General features: G+C 52.6%; 1 protein-coding gene, 1 long non-coding RNA gene and 1 pseudogene across 2 annotated transcripts; 2 read left to right on the forward strand and 1 right to left on the reverse strand.

Moving 5' to 3' along the window:
* The first annotated feature begins 924 nt into the window (after positions 1–924).
* Positions 925–1,688, forward strand: LOC135966458 (large ribosomal subunit protein uL23-like; annotated as a pseudogene).
* Positions 1,689–5,096: 3,408 nt separating this feature from the next.
* On the forward strand, positions 5,097–8,635 carry TEX44 (testis expressed 44). Its single transcript, XM_005574600.5, has one exon. The coding sequence runs from the start codon at positions 5,885–5,887 to the stop codon at positions 7,121–7,123; it is 1,239 nt and encodes a 412-aa protein (XP_005574657.3). The 5' UTR covers positions 5,097–5,884; the 3' UTR covers positions 7,124–8,635.
* Positions 8,636–16,308: 7,673 nt separating this feature from the next.
* Positions 16,309–17,769, reverse strand: LOC135966634 (uncharacterized). Its single transcript, XR_010580134.2, has 2 exons — positions 17,329–17,769; positions 16,309–16,787 (listed from the first exon to the last, which is right to left on the reverse strand). It is a non-coding gene; the product is annotated as an uncharacterized lncRNA (long non-coding RNA).
* Between the last annotated feature and the right edge of the window lie 4,142 nt (positions 17,770–21,911).

Raw genomic sequence — 21,911 nt, forward strand, 5'->3', positions numbered from 1 at the left:
CTGGGACTGCAGGCATGAACCACCATATCTGGCCTTATTTTTTGAGATGGGGTCACACTCTGTTGCCTAGGCTGGAGTGCAGTGGTGCAATTACAGCTCAGTGTAGCCTCGAACACCTGGACTCAAATAATCCTCCCGCCTTGGCCTCCCAAAGTGCTGGGACTACAAGTGTGAGCCACCATGCCCAACCTCCTGCTTTTTAAAGTAATATAACAATCTTTCTCCATGTTTCTGTGGAGGCTTTATACAGCCGCATAATATTCCATAAACTGAGTTTACCCTAAAATAAGAGTATTTAATTATTTAATTGGAGAGTCATTCTCCCCAAGAGAAAGGAGTTGAGTGCCAGGCACGGTGGCTCATGCTTGTAATCCCAGCCCTTTGGGAGGCTGACGCAGGTGGATCACTTGAGGTTAGGAGTTCAAGATCAGCCAACATGGCAAAACCCCGTCTCAGCTAAAAATACAAAAATTAGCTGGGCGTGGTAGCAGGCACCTGTAATCCCAGCTACTTGGGGGGCTGAGGCAGGAGAATTGCTTGAACCTGGGAGGCGGAGGTTGCAGTGAGCTGAGATCCCGCCACCGCACTCCAGGCTGCAGCCTGGGGGACAAGAGCAAGACTTTGTCTCAAAAAAAAAAAAAAAAACAAAAAACAAATTAGCCAGGCATGCTGGCAAGTGTCTGTAGTCCCAGCTACTTGGGAGGCTGAAGCATGAACCTGGGAGGCGGAGGTTGCAGTGAGCCAAGATCATCCTACTGCACTCCAACCTGGATGACAGAGTGAGACTCTGTCTTAAAAGAAAAAAAATGGGACAGAGAGAGAGAGAGAGAGAAAGGAATTGAAAAGAAAGCAAAGACAAATTATTTGAGATGAATTTCCTCTTATGAGAACTACATGATAAAGGTAGAGAACTCTTTTTACAAGATGATGCCAAAGGCAAAGAAGGAAGCTCTTGCCCCTCCTAAAACTGAAGCCAAAGCAAAGGCTTTGAAAGCCAAGAAGGCAGAACTGAAAGGTGTCCACAGCCACAAAAAAAAAAAGATCTGCACATCACCCACCTTCCAGCGGCCCAAGACACTGCGACTCTGGAGGCGGCCCAAATATTCCCGGAAGAGCGTCCCCGGGAGAAACAAGCTTGACCACCGCATTATCCTCAAGTTTCTGCTGACCACTGAGTTGGCCACAAAGAAGACAGAGGACAACAACACACTGTGTTCATTGTGGATGTCAAAGGCAGCAAGCACCAGATCAAACAGGCTGTGAAGAAGCTCTATGACATTGATGTGGCCACGGCCAGCACCCTGAATAGGCCTGATGGAGAGAAGGCTTATGTTCAACTGGCTGCTGATTATGATGCTTTGGATGTTGCCAACAAAAATGAGATCATGTGGCTGGGTGCGGTGGCTCACACCTATAATCCCAGCACTTCGGGAGGCCAAGGAGAGTGGATCACCTGAGGTCAGGAGTTGGAGACCAGCCTGGCCAACATGGCGAACCCCTGTCTCCACTAAAAATACAAAAAAATTAGCCAGGTGTGGTGCTGTGCTCCTGTAGTTCCAGCTACGCGGGAGGCTAAAACAGAAGAATCGCTTGAACCCGGGAGGCACAGGTCGCCATGAGCTGAGATCGCACCACTGCTCTCCAGCATGGGCCATAGAGCGAAACTCTGTCTCAAAAAAAAAAAAAAAAAAAAAGGCCAGGTGCAGTGGCTCATGCCTGAAATCCCAACACTTTGGGAGGCCAAGGTGGGCGGATCGCCTGAAGTCAGGGGTTCGAGACCAACCTGACCAACATGGAGAAACCCCATCTCTACTAAAAATACAAAATTAGCTGGGCATGGTGGCACATGCCTTGTAATCCCAGCTACTCAGGAGGCTGAGGCAGGAGAATCACTTGAACTCGGGAGGAGGAGGTTGCGGTGAGCCAAGATTTCGCCATTGCACTCCAGTCTGGGCGACAAGAGTCCATGAAACTCCATCTCAAAAAAAAACAAAAACGGGATCATCTAAACTGAGTCTGGCTGGCTAATTCTAAATATATATATATCTTTTCACCAGAAAAGAAAAAAAACTAAAAGTAGGAAAGTTTTGAACTAAGTTAAGATGGAGAAAACTTTCATATATATTTTATTCTGTATTTTATTTATGTACAGAATATATCTGAAATATATATTGTCCACATACCAGAATAAATATCTTTTGTTCTATACTAATCTCATTTAATATTTCTTTACAAATAAATAATCCTTTATATTTTGTTTCCCAATTTTAATAAATCTCTCTGCCTTTGCCATCAGTGCCTCTTCATTCCACTGGAGTCTTCCTTGGCACAGATTTTCAAGCATATGGAAACTTTTTTTTTTTTTTTGAGATGAAGTTTCACTCTGGCTAATTTTGTATTTTTAGTAAAGATGGGGTTTCTCCACTTTGGTCAGGCTGGTCTCAAACTCCCGACCTCAGGTGATCCACCCGCCTCGGCCTCCCAAAGTGCTAGGATTACAGGCATAAGCCACCGCGCCCGGCCCAAGCATATGAAATGTAACAAGGGTCAACATAAAGTGCAACATGTAGAATCAAAAACTGAATTCCAAATACAGAGTTTGTCCTCGGTGCCTATAAAATGCATGATGGTTTTAGTGGGCCACATGAGGGGACATCAAAAACTTTCTAACTATTCTCAACACACACACACACAAACACACACACAAAGAAAGAAAGAAAGAAAATGGCCAGGCGTGGTGGCTCATGCTTGTAATCCCAGCATTTTGGGAGGCCAAGGCAGGCAGATTGCTTGAGCCCAGAAGTTCAAGACCAGCCTGGGCAACATAGTGAGACTTCATCTCTACAAAATATTTAAAAATTAGCCAGCCATGATGCACACACCTGTAGTCCCAACTACTCAGGAGGCTGAGGTGGGAGGATCCCTTGAGACCAGGAGGTCAAGGCTGAAGTGAGCTATGATTGTACCACTGCACTCCAGCCTGGGCAACAGAGTAAGACCCTGTTGAAAGAAAAAAAAGAAAAAAGAGAGAAGGGGAAGAGGAAAGAAACAGAAAGAAAAGAAGAGAAGTGAAGGGAAAGGAAAGGAAGGGAAAGAAAAAAGAAAAGAAAGAGGGAGGGAGGCAGGGAGGAAGGAAGGAGGAAGGAAAGAAGGAAGGGAGGGAGGGAGGAAGGAAGGAAGGAAGGAAGAGGGGAAGGAGGGAGGGAGATGGAAATGATGTGAGGTGATGGATATGTTAATTAGCTTGATTGTAGTGATTATTTCACAGTCTAACGTACATCAAAACATTAAGTCAGCCAGGCACAGTGGCTCACGTCTGTAACCCTAGCACTTTGGGAGGCCGAGGCAGGTCACCACTTTGGGAGGCTGAGGAGGGCAGATTCCTTGAGCCCAGGAATTCAGGACCAGCCTGGGCAACATGGTGAAATTCCATCTTTACAAAAAGTAAAAACAAAATTAACCAGGTGTGCTAGAGTGTGCCTGTATTCCCAGCTAGTTGGGAGGCTGAAGTAAGAGAATTGTTTCAGCTCAGAGTTGCCATCACACACTGAACTCCAGCCAAGGCCACAGAGCAAGATGCTGTCTCAAAAAAATACCCAGCGAGATGGCTCACATCTGTAATCCCAGCACTTTGGGAGGCTGAGATGGGTGGATCACCTGAGGCCAGGAGTTCGAGACCAGCCTGAGCTGAGGCATGAGAATAGCTTGAACCCGGGAGGCAGAGGTTGCAGTGAGCCGAGATTACGCCACTGCACTCCAACCTAGGCAACAGAGCAAGACTCTATCTCAAAAAAAGAAACTGGCCCATTTGGGAAACTGGCAATCATCTCTGTCTCCCGGTGATTTGGAACCTCAGTGTGAGTGACCCCACCTTGACGTTTAGTCCAGTCTGCTGGGGCCTGGTGCAGGAGCCTCATCCGAAGCAGTAGCCTCCTATAATTTCTATTTAGCAATTGTCTGACACTAAGGAAGAAGGTCATCTGGGATGGGCAGCCATCATTCTCTCTAGGACTCCTTCACAAGCTACAGGCTGTACTCATTGGCCCCTCACACTCCAACAAGCCTGGGTTTGCCCTGTGACCTCTGAGGTGGCGGCAGGGTATCTGCGGTGAAAATAAACACTCAGTGAGCGAGGAGCCTGGTGTCAGAAGTGCAGCCAGCCTCAGAGGGTTAAGGTGGAGGCCGGCTGGGCTGAGTCAGTAAAAGGAGTCTGAAGGGAAGGCCTGATCCCAGAGCAGTGGAGGACGGAGGGAGCCAGCCAGGAGAGGCAGCAGGAGAGAGGACAAGGGCAGAGAGTTTCAGGGAGGGGAATTTTCCATACACGTATGACCATGCTGCTGATGGTACAGCTCAGCGCTGACAGCAGCTGTCACCTGCTGGTGTGGTGGAACCGGTTCTAATGGGAGGCCTCTGCCTGCGTCAGCCAGCATCATTACCATGCCAGTCATTAGATATGTCTTTTTTCTTTTTTAAGGCACAGGATCTCGCTCCGTCACCTGGGCTGGGATGCAATGATGTGATCATAGCCCACTGTAGCCTTGAACTCTTGAGCTCAAGAAATCCTCCTCCTGGGTCTCAGCCTTCCCGGTAGCTGGGACTACAGGTATGCACCACCATGCCCAGCTAATTTTTGTTTTTTTTTTGTACAGACAGGGTCATACTACTTTGCCCAGGCTGGTCTTGAACTCCGGGGCTCGAGCAATCCTCCCACCTTGGCCTTCCAAAGTTCTGGGTTACAGGTATGAGCCACCATGCCCAGCCCCTCATTGAACATTTTTAATATGCCTCCTGGGTAAGAGAGAGTGCTGGAAAGCTTAGTATTGAAGCCAGACAGGGTTCAAATCCCAGATTCAGCTCTTATTAGTAGTGTGGCTTTGAGTAAGTCACTTATTCTCTGTGAGGCTCAGCGTGCCTGTGTGTAAACTGGTATACTAGTAGAACGGTACCTACCCAGAGTTGACGGATGATGGGAAGGATGCTACGCGCCTTTTCCTGCCCATAAGCTGTCACTAAATGTTAACCAATAACCCCTGGAGAAGCACACACACAACAGACTGAGTCTTCCTCTCCAACCATCTTCCTAATATAGGTTTTTTTTTTTTTTTTTTGAGATGGAGTTTCGCCCTTGTTGCCCAGGCTGGAGTGCAATGGTGCGACCTCGCCTCACCACAACCTCTGCTTCCCGGGTTCAAGCGATTCTCCTGCCTCAGCCTCCCAAGTAGCTGGGATTACAGGCACACACCACCACGCCCGGCTAATTTTGTATTGTTAGTAGAGACGGGGTTTCTCCATGTGGTCAGGCTAGTCTGGAACTCCTAACCTCAGATGATCCGCCCGCCTCAGACTCCCAAAGTGCTGTTATTACAGCGTGAGCCACTGTGCCTAGCTAAGCACAAGTAGGTGTATCGAACTCCTGACCTCAGGTGATTCCCCGACCTCAGCCTCCCAGAGTGCTGGGATTACAGGAGTGAGCCACCATGTCCAGCCTAAATTGGGGTCTTGAGACACCAGTATAGACAGAGAGGTGCCGGGAGGGGTCCCTTATAAACACTGTTCTAAATCAACATCTGCATCCCTTCTCATTTGTCAAAGTCACAACTCTCACTCCTGTGGCCCTGTGGCTGTACTTGCCCCTGTACACAAGCCTCCAGCCCTTTCCAGAACATTTGTCATTTTTTCCCTATGTACCGGCAAAGTTGGCAACAAACTGTCCCGTAGACTTAGCCCACCTGGAAGGCTGCTCCAGAAGCTCAAGACCCTTGCTCTACGGGTACCTGTGACATCACCAGTGGCCACAGTCCCTTGTGACCTCACCACTTGGACAACTCAGCCCAGCTGGGTTGCAGCCACTCCCTCCAACTGCCACAAATAGCAAAGGGCATAGATGACCCCAGGAGAGCCCTCGGGAGAGGCCGGCTCCACCAGCAGCCCCACACATGGCACTCCCGGGTCCCCCCTGGGCAGCGTGGCTGACAGCGTGTCTAAGGACAGCACAGCAGGAGGGCCCCAAGGTCAGGTCCCACTCACAACAGATGTCTTGGCGGTGAGCAGCTCTGCCGCATCCACCGACCAGCAGGATATAGATCAGGCCTCCCTCAAGACGGCCACCCCCGAGGCCATGTCAACATCTGGAGACAAAGACAAGGGTGCAGTTGTTCCAGAACATGGCCAGAAGACACCTGGAAAAATCACACCTCTGCTTCCCAGCCAAAACCCAAGTCCCCTGCAAACATCTATGAGCCTTGAGAATCCAACGTGGGACAGGCAGGTTCAAGACACAAGGACAAGTCAGAGTCTAGTGGTTTTCCCAAGTCACCTCTTGGGTAAGGACAAGACGTCACAAATGGCGAGTGTTCCTGAGAGAGAGCCGGAGTCAGCCCCCTTGGCCCCCAGTGCCGAGCCACAGTTCACCCAGCACACGGAGGCTCAGCCCGTCGGGAGTGATGCTGACCACGTCACCGCAGGTGTCAATGGCCAGCATGGCCCTCAGGCTGCCAGCACCACCAAGGCTGCTGAGGAGAAAGCTGAGCATCCAAAGGCCCCATACCCTGAAGCTGAAGCTTTGCCATCTGATGAGTCCCCAGTGGCAATGGGGGCAAATGTGGTGGATGGCTTAGGAGACCTGCAGGCTTGGTTCTTCCCTCCACCTCCAGCAGGCAGTGTGTCCCCATCACCTGGCCCCCACGAGGTGGCCCTGGGGAGGAGGCCCCTGGACCCCAGCCTGTACATGGCCAGTGAGGAGAATGGCTACATGTGCTCCATGACCAGTCTGCTGGGCAGGGGCGAGGGCTCCATCAGCTCCCTGGCAGACATCCTGGTGTGGTCCGAGACCACCATGGGCATGGCCATAGCCACAGGCTTCCTGGACTCCGGCCACAGCACCGTGGCAGATCTGCTGCACAGCTCGGGGCCCAGATTGCGCCCGGTCCCCAGCCTGCTGGGAAGCGTCAGCTCAGCCTTCTCCTCCGGGCTGATGTCAGGGACTGGCTCAGCCCTGCGCACCCTCACCCATGTGCTGGAGACAGTGGAGCAGAGGACGGTGGAGGGCATCCGCTCGGCCGTGCGCTACCTGACCAGCCACCTCACCCCACGCCGGTTCCAGGCTGACCCCAACTATGATTAGATCCCTGCACAGGGACCCCCGAAGCCCTGGCTCAGTGACCTCCAGAGATCCCTGGGACCCTCACACCCTGCTCCCTTGCCCATTCTTGCTCTGGACGGTTCCCCCAGCCCATGCAATAAATCACCAGCGAGCGTTTATTTCTAAGCACCAGCCTCCTCCCTTGGGATGCAGTGAGCAACAAAACAGTGACAGGACAGGAGGGCTCAGGGTGTGGTGGAAACAATGTCTCCTGAGGGTTTCTCAGGCTGTCCCATTCAGGGGCTGGGGGCAAATGTGCAGACACAGAAGAGCCTGGGCAGAGCTGGGGGCAGTGTGGTAGGGGGTATCTCAGACCTGCAAAAACCCATCCCCACTGAACCTCCACCCAGGTAAGCTCTGAGGAGCCTTCCCTGGGGCCTAGGCTGGCCCAGCAGGCTCAGGCTGAGAGGCACAAGAGGCTGTACCATTGACAGTGCTGAGTCAAGCCATGTGGGTTCAAACCCCAGCACCAGCACTTGCTCTGGGCGAATCACGTCACTCTCAGCCTACTTAGCTGTAGAAAGGAGAGAATAAATCCATACCGTGACGCTGTTATAAGACAGAAGGGAAGCGATGCAGGCCATAATGCATGGTGTCTGGCACTTGATAAGCCCACACATGGTGGCTGCCATTATCATTATCCTCCGATGAGCTGGGGGTGCAGGGGGAGCAGGAGTCTAAGCAAACCGACTGTCCCGGTTTGCCTCGGACTAAGGGGGTTTCTGGGTTGTAGGACTTTCATATTTAAAACTGGAAAACCCCAGGAAAACTAGGATGAGTTGCTCACCTTAGATCCAGGTCTCTTTACATGGTGGTTACTCTTGTCTGTGAAGATATGCATCTGGGAAAGCATTAGCAAGGCCCAGCCTTGAGTGCAGCGATGGTGCAGCCATCTGCTTCGGAAGCCGTTAGCCCACCCTCTGGCTAGACCCTGTGCAGCACCCGGTGGTGTGACCTGGTGAGTGATGCCCCAGCTGGATGTCCGCTCCGGCCCCACCCTTAGCCGAGTGCCCTCAGCAGCTCTCACCCGCACGCTTTCATGTGTGGCCCTGGCCACGGATGGTTCACTCGTCCTTCCTGGTTCCCAGCAGAGTCTCCAAATGGGAGCCCTGGGGCCGCAGCCAGCCGACTGATGGGTTGTTTGACCTACATAGTGCTTCTCCAATTGTAAACTAATCGCTAGCATTTAAAAAATAGATCTTACAGCCGGGTGGAGTGGCTCATATCTGCACTTTGGGAGGCCGAAGTGGGTGGATCACTTGAGCTCAGGAGTTCGAGACCAGCCTGGCCAACGTGGTGAAACCTGGTCTCTACTAAAAATACAAAAAAATTAACTGGACATAGTGGTGCAGGCCTGTAATCCCAACTACTCAGGAGGCTGAGGCAGGAGAATTGCTTGAACCTGGGAGGCAGAGGTTGCAGTGAACCAAGATCACACCACTGCACTCCAGCCTGGGTGACAAGAGCAAGACTCCATCTCAAAAAAAAAAAAGATTTTGCATTAAAATCTGGATTTCTGCTTCTCTGGGAAAATCTAGGGCCCTCATTTCTTCAGGACCCCAGGCAGCAAAACTGCCTGCTTTAGGGTGTATGTGCTCACTGTCCACCACAGCACACCTGGCATGCATCAGGGACCCATGTCACCAGCCCCGCCCCGCGCTGCAGAAGGCTCACATGAGGAAGGGTGATGCCAGGCCCCAAGGCAGATACAAAGATGAGCCCGGTGTGCATACCTGCTTCCTCCAGGAGCTGCCACTTTCTTTTTTTCTTTTTTTGGATGCAGTCTCACTCTGTCACCCAGGCTGGAGTGCAGTGGGACACCATCTCGGCTCACTGCAGCCTACATCTCCCAGGTTCAAGCAATTCTTCTGCTTCAGCCTCCTGAGTAGCTGGGATTACAGGTGCCCAGTACCATGCCCAGCTAAGGTTTTGTATTTTTTAGCAGAGATGGGGTTTCCCCATATTGGCCAGGCTGGTCTTGAACTCTTAACCTCAGGTGATCCGCCCACCTTGGTCTCTCAAAGTGCTGGGATTATGGGCATGAGCCACCTTGCCCGGCCCAGGAGCTGCCACTTTCTGTAGGTGCAACGGGAACTGTCCCCACGTCATGAAAGCAACTAATTCAGAGGAGTGAGATTGTAGATTTAGATCCCAGTAATCAGGGGATTCTCAAAGAACCAATTAAACCAGTCCCTAAAAGAGAGAAGGAGGATGCCTCCTAGACAGACGTAATAAGAACAAAAGCCGAGGCAGGCATGGTGGGGGTGCTGGGGGGTGGTTGTGAGCAACTAGGGCCCACTGCAGAGGGCAATCTAGTTGCCAGGGTGACCTCAAAATGTGCTCATTCATGCTTTCTTTCTTTCTTTTTTTTTTTTTTTTGAGATGTATTCTCACTCTGTCACCCAGGCTGGAGTGCAATCTCGGCTCACTGCAATCTCTGCCTCCTGGTTCAAGTGATTCTCCTGCCTCAGCCTCCCAAGTAGCTGGGATTACAGGCATGCACCACCATGCCCGGCTAATTTTTGTATTTTAGGAGAGACGGGGTTTTGCCATGTTGGCAAGGCTGGTCTCATACCCCTGACCTCAGGTGATCTGCCCGCCTCAGACTCCCAAAGTGCTGGGATTACAGGCATGAGCCACCATGCCCGGTCTCACTCATGCTTTCAATAAAAAAATTTTTTTTTTAGATGGAGTCTTGCTCTGTCACCCAGGCTGGAATGCAGTGGCACAATCTCGACTCGCTGCAACCTCCGCCTCCTGGGTTCAAGCAATTCTCCTGTCTCAGCCTCCTGAGTAGCTGGGATTACAGGCACGCACCACCATGCGCAGCTAATTTTTGTATTTTTAGTACAGTGGGGGTTTCACCATGTTGGCCACACTGGTCTCGAACTCCTGACCTCAGGCAATCCTCCCTCCTTAGTCTCCCAAAATGCTGGGATTACAGGCGTGAGCCACCGTGCCCGGCCTCAACAAACATTTTTTGAACATCCACTATGTACCAGGCACTGCTAGACCCTGAGACCACAAGGGTGAACCAGCCATCAGACGGAACAGAAACCTAACTCAAACCAGATTAAGCAAAGAGATGAGTCAACCAGCACAACGGCCGGGTGTGGGCTGGGCCGGGCCAGGGCCAGGGCTCACCCTGGTCCTCAGGGCTCTGCCGTTCCGACTCGGCTCCCTGGGGCTGGCCCCCTCCGTGGTCAGGAGGCTCAGTCACCTTCCGAGAAAAGAGAAGCTTGTTCCCACTGGCTCTGGCAGGAGAATTGGGGGAGGACGCTGCCGGGCCTGGCTTGGTGCCTGTGCCCTCCCCTGAACCAATCACTGAGGCCACAGGAATGAAATCTCTCATCACCTGGCCTGGGGCCAGGGTCAGACCAGAATTGGGGCCTTCCCAGGGGAAAGGATGCTGGGCCCACAGCCAGCAGAGTGGTAGCAAGTATGTCCTTTGGGTCCAGCTGTCTTGAATCCTGACTCTCCTTCCCACAAACTGTGTCACCTTCAACTTCCCGTGCTCAGTTTTCTCACCTACAAAGTGATAATAGTACCTTCCCACAGGACTGTTGTGAGGATTAAATGAGTTAATGTGTCAAGTGCCTAGAACAGTGCCTGGCACGTAGTCGAGTGCTATGTGGTCACAGTCGTCCTGATGATTACTGCAGACGGGCCTGCGCAGCTGTGTGCCAGGGCATTCATGACTTCATTACAAGGGGAGTGAACATGGGGATGCGGCAGCTGCACACTGGCAGTTACCTGAGCTGAGTCTTTGCTGTTGGAGAGAGAAGGGCAAAGGCCTGGCAGCATGGCGATGGTGCCACCCTTGTGCAGAAGGGTGATGGGGGTGGGGGCTGCTCTATGAAGAGATAGTCCAGACCTGTGGCACTCAGGCTGGCAGGGAGGGGTGGCAAAGCAAAGGGAAAGGAGACATCGCAGGTGACCAGCTGGATTGAGGGGCCAGGAAAATAACCATCATGATTCCTGGGTGGCTTGAGCCTGGGCAGTTAGGAGACTTGAGGTGTCCCTGACAGATGGTGGGACATGAGGAAAGGGTTAGTGGAGGCTGGTGGGAAAGGACTAGATCATGTGTTTGTTTTTTTGTTTGCTTTTGTTGTTTTTTTGTTTGTTTTACTTTTTTTATTATTATTATTATTTTTTGAGACGGAGTCTCGCTCTGTCGCCCAGGCTGGAGTGCAGTGGCGCGATCTTGGCTCACTGCAAGCTCCGCCTCCTGGGTTCACGCCATTCTCCTGCCTCAGCCTCCTGGGTAGCTGGGACTACAGACGCCCGCCACCGCGCCCAGCTAATTTTTTGTATTTTTAGTAGAGACGGGGTTTCACCGTGGTCTTGATCTCCTGACCTTGTGATCCGCCCACCTCGGCCTCCCAAAGTGCTGGGATTACAGGCGTGAGCCACCGCTCCCGGCCTTGTTTTTGTTTTTACAATTTTTTCTCGCTACGTTGCCCAGGCTGGTCTCAAACTCCTGGGCTCAAGCAATCCTCCTGCCTTGGCCTCCCAAAGTGCTGGGTTACAGGCATGAGCCACTGTCCCAGCCATGTTTGCTTTTAGAAATGTTGAGTTTCAGCCAGGCACGGTGCTGTAATCCCAGCACTTTGGGAGGCTGAGGACAGTGGATCACCTGAGATCAGGAGTTTGAGACCAGCCTGGCCAACATGGTGAAACCCTGTCTCTATCAAAAATACAAAAAAATTAGCCAGGTGTGGTGGTGGGAACCTGTAATCCCAGCTACTCGGGAGGCTGAGGCAGGAGAATCGCTTGAACCCGGGAAGCGGATGTTGCAGTGAGCCAAGATCGCGCCATTGCACTCCAGCCTGGGCAACAACAGTGAAACTCCATCTCAAAAGAAAAAGTGGCAAGCGGCCGGGCGCGGTGGCTCAAGCCTGTAATCCCAGCACTTTGGGAGGCCGAGACGGGCGGATCACCAGGTCAGGAGATCGAGACCATCCTGGCTAACACGGTCAAACTCCGTCTCTACTAAAAAAAAATACAAAAAAAAAACTAGCCGGGCGAAGTGGCGGGCGCCTGTGGTCCCAGCTACTCGGGAGGCTGAGGCAGGAGAATGGCGTGAACCCGGGAGGCGGAGCTTGCAGTGAGCTGAGATCCGGCCACCGCACTCCAGCCTGGGCGACAGAGCCAGACTCAGTCTCAAAAAAAAAAAAAAGAAAAGAAAAAAAAAGAAAAAGTGGCAAGCTAGCACACTTTTTCCCATCAAAGTGTTTATGAGGGGCTCGTATTGACACCTAGAGGTCACTGCTACTCAACAAGGACATAGCTCATGCCCAGAACAGGGAAAAGTTATGAAGTCCCACTGGAACCACACAGCTCTGCCTTGCATTGCATTCTGCAGGGCCAAGTTCCCAGTCCCCCAGGGGGCTGTGACAGCCACGCCACATTGGTTGCTTTGAGTCTCCAGGGCCCCACCCCGGCCGACTCACTCTGTGCTGCCTTGAAACCCACTCAGTCCGGTGTCTGCTGGATGGACCCTCCCTGCTAGCTCTTCTTGATCCTCCCCTCCTTGCTGTGGGGTAAACAGTTGTGTTGGCAAACCCACCTGGCAACACATGGGGACCCCCAGGGATCCAAGTACTATCATACCTGGGGAGGCTGTCAGGGCTGCATGCTCAGGGCCGGGGTGTCCAGTACAGAAAGAAAGGGTACGCTCCAGCTCAGGATGGATGGCTGAGGGAGACATTGTAGAGTGAGAAAGAAAAAGCCCAGAGACAAGAGAAGAAGAGGAAGCAGTTCCCAAAATAAAACACAGGAGCAGTCGGCAAGCGGGGTGACCTGGCCCATCAAGGGGACCTGGGCTTGAAGGCATGGGGATCACCCCCAAAATATGCCACTTTGGCATAAGGATTATTTGAGCTGAAGGCAATTGAGAAAAAGCAGACAGGATGAGCTTTCTGCCCTTTCCCTTTCTGCCTGAAAAACAGGGTGTATATTTCCTTGTGAAGCCCCCTCACCTTGCCCATATCAGGAAGGGGAGAATGGCCTTATCACTGGAGAGAGATGGAACCGAGAAGCATCTACACAGACAAGCCTTATTAAATAGCCCTATCTACCATAGTGTCCCCCATATGTTTACCTTCCCACAGCTTACCACCCTTAAAAAGTCCAGAAACCACTTTCCTTTGCCTTATCACTTCTCTACAAATTTATCGTCCTTTGTTAGTATGGTATAAAGCCATCAAGTCTGCTTGGGTTTCTCTTCTATGAAGCACCACCACCTCCCCCATGCCAGGTAACACTTTTAAGGAGTCACGCTGAACCTATCCTGGTTTAGGGGTCCACTCGATTTGAAAAACAAAAATAAAACTTTTAACATCAAATAAAACGTGTATGTCTTTTCTCTGTTTTGTTTTTGTTTGTTTGTTTTTGTTTCTGTCGTTTTGAGACAGAGTCTCACTCTGTTGCCCAGTCTGGAGTGCAATGGCACAATCTCGGTTCACTGCAACCTCCGCCTCCCAAGTTCAAGCAAGTCTCCTGCCTCACCCTCCCAAGTAGCTGGGATTCCAGGCATGTACCACTATACCTGGCTAATTTTTGTATTTTTAATAGAGATAGAGTTTCACCATGTCTGGCAGGCTGGTCTTGAACTTCTGACGTCAAGTGATTGGCCTGCCTTGGCCTCCCAAAGTGCTGGGATTCCAGGCATGAGCCACTGCACCCAGTCCTTTTCTCCTGTTAATCTGTCATTTGTCCAATTATTTTGCAGACCCAGCTACTGAACCTAAGAGGGTAGGGAATACTTTTTCCTCCCCTACAAAGGCCCCATGTGGTCCACTGCATCCAACGGATGAAAACTGAATAAGGGGGGAGCACTATTAACTATTGAGGAGAAGCAGTTACTAGAGACAGAAGGAGGGGATAAAGAATGAGCAGTAGAATAAAAAGATGGCTGTGTGTAGGGTCCTCTTCTGTGTTGAGAGGTGAGGTATAACAAAGCCACAAATTCATCCCTACAAAGCCTGGCATTTCCTCACTCAACATATCAGGGAGCCTGGTTCTCGGCGCCTTCTGTTTATAGGTTAGGGTTAACGTCTGACAACAATCAGCATTTCTCTAGGATCAATAGCCATCTTTTTGGTGTGTTCTGCCAGGAGACATTGGCCAAGTAAGCTGAGGTCTGCACCAGCCAATAGGCATGGAGGCTGGACCAGGAGCCAGCAGGGCAGGCACAATGTCCTAACACCTGAGCCCAGTAGGGGATGGACTAAGGGGAGGGCACCAACAAGTCCTGGCAGACATCAGAAGGGTGTCTACCAGGCCGACCCGGCCTACCCGGCCTCCACCCCAAGGTTGGACTGTCCTGACCCCCTCAAAGAAGGCCTTGCTCCTCCAGCCTCTGGGAGTACTGTCATTGGATAGCCTTCAGCCTCAGCTTCTGCAGAGAGCACCTCACCCAAGGTGGTGAGGTCCCGGGTGGCCCAATCCCCACACTGGTCTGTGCAGGGGTCTGAGGTCTGACTATCCTGACCCAGCTTGGGATAACTGCAGCTCCAGAGCTCCCGCGGGGCTGGCTGGGCTGTTGTTGAGCCTGCACTACAGGATCGACCTCTCCCTTTCCCACTGTCTTCATTCTGCTCCTCTTCACAGGGCGTGATCCCAAATAGACATCCTGTGCACCAAACCCTGGCTCAGGGCCTGCGTTCTGGGGAAACCAAGATATTACCATAGGCTGCTAATTTCTCCCATCTGAGATGTGCTGCGGTGGGGATGAGGGGGGGAATTCAAAACATAGAAAAACTTCAAAGATTTTTTTTATATATATATATCTCTTTTTTAAAAGTTAAAAATTTGGGGCAACTTTGAGAATGGTAAAGAAACCAAATCTTTGTCAGTGTTTGTACTTGCTTTGTAAGGATAATTTTTTTTTTTAAATTTTGTCAACACATCTCTGCTGGCAGGAATGTAGGACAATATTTCTGTTTAGTCTGTGGGCCCGTAGCTAATGGGTTAAAATTTCTATGCGACTGTCGTCCAGGTTATAGGTTTGGCTGGGTGAGGTATAGCTTCTATCAGGGAAAAGAGTGTCTCCAAAACAAAGGGATCACACATAGGACACTCCCCCAAGGAGGATGTGATAAAGTGTAGAGGTAAATGAAGTACTTAAGTACGTATTTAACTATTGAAATGAAAGACCTCCCCCTGGCTAAGAGGTAGCCCTATTTCCTAGACTGACTTGATCTTGAGCTTCCAGAGCCCCTAAGGACACGGACTGCGCCCTCTGCTGGAGGGAAGGCACCACCAGCCCACACTATGGGGGCCCAAGGGCGCTGTGGCTCAACCTGTAAACTCAGCACTTTGAGGCCAAGGTAGGAAGATGGTTTGAGCCCAAGAGTTCGAGACCAGCCTGGGCAACATAGCAGGACACCATCTCTACAAAACTAAAAAAAAAAAAAAAAAGAAAAGCCAGGTGTGGCAGCACATGCCTGTAATCCTAGCTACTCAAGAGGCTGAGATGGGAGGATCACTTGGGCCCAGGAGGTTGAGGCTATAGTGAGAAATGATCATGTAACTACACTCCAGCCTGGGTGACAGAGCGAGACCCTGTCTCAAAATAACAATAATAATAATAATAATAAAGTAAAACACAATTTTTAAACATTTTTTAAAGAAAGGGGAAAAAAGGACACAAGGACAGAGGGGCATAGACCCTCCAACTGAAGTGACTGCCAGAGCTGAACAGCACAGCAACGTAACAGTGCTCCAAGACTCAGACCTCAGAAAGCCCAGAGTCCTCCAGGAAGGACCCAGACACAGAGCAAAGGTCTTCATGGGTAGAGTCTGACTGAGGGGTCTCAGGGCAGGCAGGGCCCACTGACCCTGTGCCTAGAAGCACGCTGCCCCACCCTGTGGAGTCCTGCACAAGTGGACTCTGTGGCCCTTAGTGTCTCCAAACCTGTTTCCTCATCTGCAAAGTGGTTCTTCCATTTACCTCACAGAGATGCTGTGGTCAATAATGCCTTTTTTTTTTTTTTTTTTTTTTTTTTTTTTTTTGAGACAGAGTCTCATTCTGTTGCCCAGGCTGAAGTGCAGTGGTGCCATCTCGGCTCACTGCAACCTCCACCTCCCAGGTTCGAGCAATTCTCCCACCTCAGCCTCCCGAGTAGCTGGGATTACAGGCACCGGCCATCATGCCCAGCTGATTTTTGTATTTTTGTAGAGATGGGGTTTCACCATGTTGGCCAGGCTGGTCTTGAACTCCTGACCTCAGGTGATCCGCCTGCCTCGGCCTCCCAAAGTGTTGGGATTACAGGCGTGAGCCACTGAGCCAGGCAATAATGCATATTTTTCAAAAACAGCATTTAACAGTGGGCATGTGACAAATGTCAGTTTTCCTTTACTGGGATTTTCCACATGATCTGTGTATTGGTGAGGAACCTCTTAATTGAAAGTGACAGAAACCCAGCATGTAGTAGCTTAGGCGCAAACCGGATTAATGGGCTAGGTCAGGAAGGGCTAAGAGGAACTGGCTGTGAGGATGCTGGGTAGGAACTCAGTGCTGCCAGTACTCTGTTCCCATCACTTGTGTCCTCCACCTCCCATGGAGCTTCTTTCTCTCCACCAGGCTTCTGCTCCTTGCAGGGACAGTGGCTCCTGGAGACTCCAGGCCCACAGGCTAGTCCTTGAAAAACCAGAGAGGAAAAGTCTCGGTTTCCCTTGTTGGATCTGATCAGTCCTACGAGGAAGGACCCTGGTTGGCCCAGCCTGGACCCTGTCAGAGCAGGCTGCTCCCAGAAAGGGGAAGCAGGGACCCAAAGCAGCCTGTCGCCTATGGCTCCCCTAAGTCCCCCACTGCAAGAGGCACTGTCCTAACCCCCATCCCTCCTATATCTGAAGATTCTCCAGCAGATAATTGTTGCCTTTCCCAGAAAAATAGGCCAGGACTCCAGATGGGGTCCGATGTTCGCCTAAGGCCACACAGAGCCCACTCCTAGGTTCTGGGACCGGGGTGTACACACCCACGACACACAAACTTGCCTGTGTATGCCCTGCACACAACCAGAACCTTCCTTTAAACACATGCTTTGGAAAGAGCAAGGCACTCAGATCTTTCAATATTCAACCCCCCAACCCCACGGATTATATTCCTTTGCATCTCTGAATTTTAAATGTTAATCAATGAGGAAATAGAATTCACCTAAAATTCTGCTTTGGCTACTCACCTCCTGTATTTTATTAGTACTTTTCAAAATACAGTCTTCGGGGAGGAAAAACACCTCCCACCAATGGGCTCACCACACTGAACTTGAACAAGATACGCAGGGTCCTTCAGTAAGAGATGGTTGGGATGACCCCAGCAGCAGATGGGTAAGTCGAGGCACAGCAGGGCAGGGGCATGGTGGCCGATTGCCGGTGGCCCCTGCGCAGGTTATGAGCCTTGTGTCCTGTTGTGGGTTCTGGCTTCAGCACTTTATATTCTGCTGCGGTGGAAACAGCCTAAGAACAGGGCCCGCCCAGAAACTTGGAGGTGGTCAGTGCAGATCCCTCTGGCCCCAAAGCCCTCACCCAGGGGTGGCCTGGCCTGGCCTGACTGCCCCCAACCCCAGGCAGCGGTGGAGGAGAGGGATGTCACACAGCGCAAACGCCAGGGGGAGCACAGGAGTGGGGAGGGCAACCAGGGATGAAGCAGAGTGGAGTGCGCAGGCCTCGCGTCTCCTCCCCCAGGGCAGGTGGCCAAGCTCAGAGATTTCCTGGGTGATTAGGGGGAGGGGCGCGAAAACGCCCCTTGCTGCCACCTGCTTCTTGTTGCCAGAGCAGGAACCCAGGTTGGGGCTTGGGGAGCAAATGAGGCTGGGACAGAGCACGGGGCAGTCAGATGGGGTGAGGCGAACAAAGGCCTCTCTCTGCGAGAGAAATCCCGACTGGCTGCGGGGCGCACTCAGGCCACAATGGGGCTTTCTCCGGCCACAGGCGGCCCGGCCAGCCCGAGGGCAAGGCAGGGCGTCTGCGCTGCCGCGGGCCAGGCGACACCGCTTCCGCGAGAGAAGAGCAGCTCCCGTGCCGGGGCCGGAGTCGGGGCCGGGGCCGGGGCCGGGGCCGGGGCTCCGAGGCGGGACCAAGGGCGCGGACGGCCGGCAGGGCCGGTGAGATAGGCCGAGCACCCCCAGCCCCAGCCCCCAGCCCAGCCCCGCCCGGCCCAACCGGCCCTGCCCCGCCGTCTCCATGGCTACCGTGACCTCAGCGCCTGGACGGGGAGGGAGAGGCTGAGCCGGTTGCTACGCGACGGCCCAGTGACGTCAGGCAATTGAGTTTGGTTCCCAAGGCAACTGGCCGGGCAGCTGGGCCGGGAACTATTTGTGTCTGTCCCCAGAGGGGCTGCGGAGCCTCCAGGGTCTGGCGCAGCTGAGGAAATGCACTCCTGGCCCGGGGCAGGCGGGGGCCGGGACACAGAGGCCCTTTCAGCCCCGGGAGGCCGCGGGCCCGGGCGGGGCGGGGCGGCACCCTGCAGGAGGACGCCCGGCCTTCTCCCTACTTCTGCCTGGGAGGCCCCTGGCCCGCCGGGCTTTGTCCTATTTATAAACGTGCTCCTGAGTAAACTCCCTGAAGAAAGGGGCCTCTGTGCCCAGCAGCCCGGCCCACAGCGCCGCCCTCGGCGCACAGTAGGCGCTCAGCACGGCCTTCTCATGGGACTGAGGACAAGCACCAATCCTTGGGAGCTGCCAGGTGCCTCTAGCACCCAGAACCCCTGACATCGAGCGCCTGGACACCTGTTCGCGGCGCCCTGTGAGCTGATGGGCTACATAACCTCTGGGCCGCAATGCTAGAATAAAATGCGTGGCCACTTGTTCCAAAACGATGGAGGGACGGTGTGGGAAACAGGCCCCAGCCCTGTCGACTGAGGGTGAATGCACGAGTTAAAGTGACAATACAAGGGTAAACTGAGGCAGGCGGCATCAGCCATAGAGGAGAGAGGATAAGGTTCCAACCTGGGGCGTAAGAGGAACAAGATGCGACAGGAGCAGAAGGACCATTAGGTGTGCAAAGATAAAGCAGAGACCTAAATTTGGGTCTGAGAGCTAGCCCAGGCCTGCCAGTGGCAGTGGCTCAAGACGTGGGGCGCAGGGACTGGGTCTCAGACCCAGTGATGCCATCCACCCAGGCTTCTCCCAGGCTCCTCCCCTGGGCACTCTGTCACTACAGGGTGACATCCAGGCCCCTCACGATCTGTCTCCAGGGAGCCACCACCTCCCCCAGCCCAACAGGCCAAGCATTGACATCCAAACCAACTCCCTGCCCGGAAGGCAGGGCATGCTTTGTCTGTCTGGCCCAGGGAGGCATCTGCCCATCCGTGTAAACCGCAGCGTCGCTCCTCAACAGTCAGCGACTGCCTTCTGACAGCCTGACCAGAGGCTCTGCGTGCGGGAGGCTTCTGGTATCTCTGAAAGAGCGGCTCCAGCCTGGCTTCCAGGGCAGGGACTCTCCACTGCCAGATCTGCAGACTCTCCACTACCAGAGCACCTACTGCAGTTGGGAAAAGCCTCAGATCTATGTCCTCTCCTCTCTGGGTGGAGCAGGCACCATGATCCCTGTTTCATGCACAAGGACATTGATGCTCAGGGACTACAGGACTCGTCCAAGGATGCATCCGAGCCCACGTCCCACCTAGGTTCCCCAGTCTCTCCCAGACAATCCCTCAGAAAACAGTCCTCGGCCCCAGGAACCAGAGCTGCTGACCAGGCCCAGCTACGTAATTTGTGGAGCCCAGTGCAAATTGAAAATTTGAGGCCCTTTGTTAAAAAATTAAGAGGAGGCTGGGCACGGTGGCTCACATCTGTAATCCCAGCACTTTGGGAGGCCAAGGCAGGCAGATCACTTGAGTCCTGGAGTTCAAGACCAGCCTGGCCAACGTGTCGAAACCCTGTCTCTACTAAAAATACAAAAATTACCAAGGCATGGTGGCTGGTGCTTGTAATCCCAGCTACTTGGGAGGCTGAGGCAGGGAGAATTGCATGAACCCAGGTGGCAGAAGATGCAGTGAGTTGAGATTGTGCCACTGCACTCCAGCCTGGGCGACAGAAGGAGACTCTGTCAAAAAAAAAAAAAAAAAATTATGAAGAGGCTGGGTGTAGTGGCTTATCCCAGCACTTTGGGAGGCCGAGGCGGACGGATCACCTGAGGTCAGGAGTTGGAGACCAGCCTGGCCAACATGGTGAAATCCAGTCTCTACTAAAAATACAAAAATTAGCCAAGTGTGGTGGTGCATGCCTGTAATACCAGCTACTTGGGAGGCTGAGGCAGGAGAATCGCTTTAACCCTAGACGCGGAGGTTGCAGTGAGCCAACATCATGCCACTGCACTCCAGCCTGGGCGACTGAGACTCTATCTCAAAAAAAAAAAAAAAAAAAGAAGAAGGATTTCAAGACAATGTCAAGAGACCATCAAACTAAGGATGGGACCCATGTGACTGCACAGGTCATACGCTCATGAAGCTGGCCAGGATGGCAAGTCCAGGACGCCAAGCCAGCCTCCTTCCTGGGTACCGTCCACCTTTTCCCTTACTCAAGGTCCATCTAGTGGCCAGTTCCTGGGATTTCTCTGACCCGCCACTCCACGCAGGCTGGACATCCAGGGCGTCCTCAGAGAGGTCCACTAGATATTAAGGGACACTGCCCAGTACTTTCCCATCAAAGACCAAGACCACAGAACACTTCCGGAAACGCTTCCAGAAATGCTCAATCCTGCCAGCACTGGAAGTTTGCCTGCCTATTTTCAGCTGAAGAACATTTGCTCTTGAAGAAAATGTAGCAGGGCCGTCTACCTAAGGTGAAACGTACCAACTGACAGATGAAAATCTGACACTGATCAACATTAAAACAATATATAAGAACAAAAGTCAAGGGCATGTTTGTGGCCTCCTAGAATCCACATCATGCCCATGATTTGTCTCACTCTGCCCTTGGAGAGCGAGGGGAGGGAACTTCTGCCTTGGCCCACCTGGGTTTGTCTGCCCTGGAGTCAGGCCACGCCTACTCCCCTTCCAGTCTCTGCTGGGGTCCCTACACGCTCTGTGCTCTCTTCCAGCTTGTCTGAATCCTGCCCTCCTGTCTGAGTGCCACGTGGTGGGCAGCTTGCTGGGCTGCCCAGATGCCCCACAGAACTGCAGGGCTGCTGGCCTCAGACAATATGGCCCTCCGCTGTCAGATCCCGCCAGAGATGGCCTCAACCAGAGGAAATGCCTCTCAAAAGCCCACATCTCCCTTTCTTGGGTTCACTCAATGACTGGTGAGCAGTGGCATCCTGATGAGTGACGAGGCAGGTGAAAAGGTCCAGCCCCCTTGCCCCAACTCAGGACAATAATACAAGACCCACTGGGTGCGGTGGCTCACGCCTGTAATCCCAGCACTTTGGGAGGTCAAGGCGGGTGGGTCACCTGGCAGGGTCAGGAGTTTGAGACCAGCCTGGCCAACATGGTGAAACCCCATCTCTACTAAAACTATGAAAATTAGCTGGGTGTGGTGGTGTGTGCCTGTAATCCCAGCTACTCGGGAGGCTAAGGCAGGAGAATCACTTGAACCCAGGAGGCAGAGGTTGTAATGAGCCAAAATTGTCCCACCACACTCCAGCCTGGGCGACAGAGTGAGACTCTGTCTCAAATTTAAAAATAATAATAATAATAAAAGACCATCCCTGCTCCAGAGCTCCCCTTGGGGTCAGCAGGGCCTTCCAAGTTCTCCCTCTGCCCCTCCTGCTGCCTTCCCCCAGAGATGCTGACCCCAGGAGCACTCCCTGATGCACCTCCTCCCTG

This window comes from Macaca fascicularis, chromosome 12, assembly GCF_037993035.2.
Source record: "Macaca fascicularis isolate 582-1 chromosome 12, T2T-MFA8v1.1".
In the NCBI taxonomy this organism is placed as follows: Eukaryota; Metazoa; Chordata; class Mammalia; order Primates; family Cercopithecidae; genus Macaca; species Macaca fascicularis.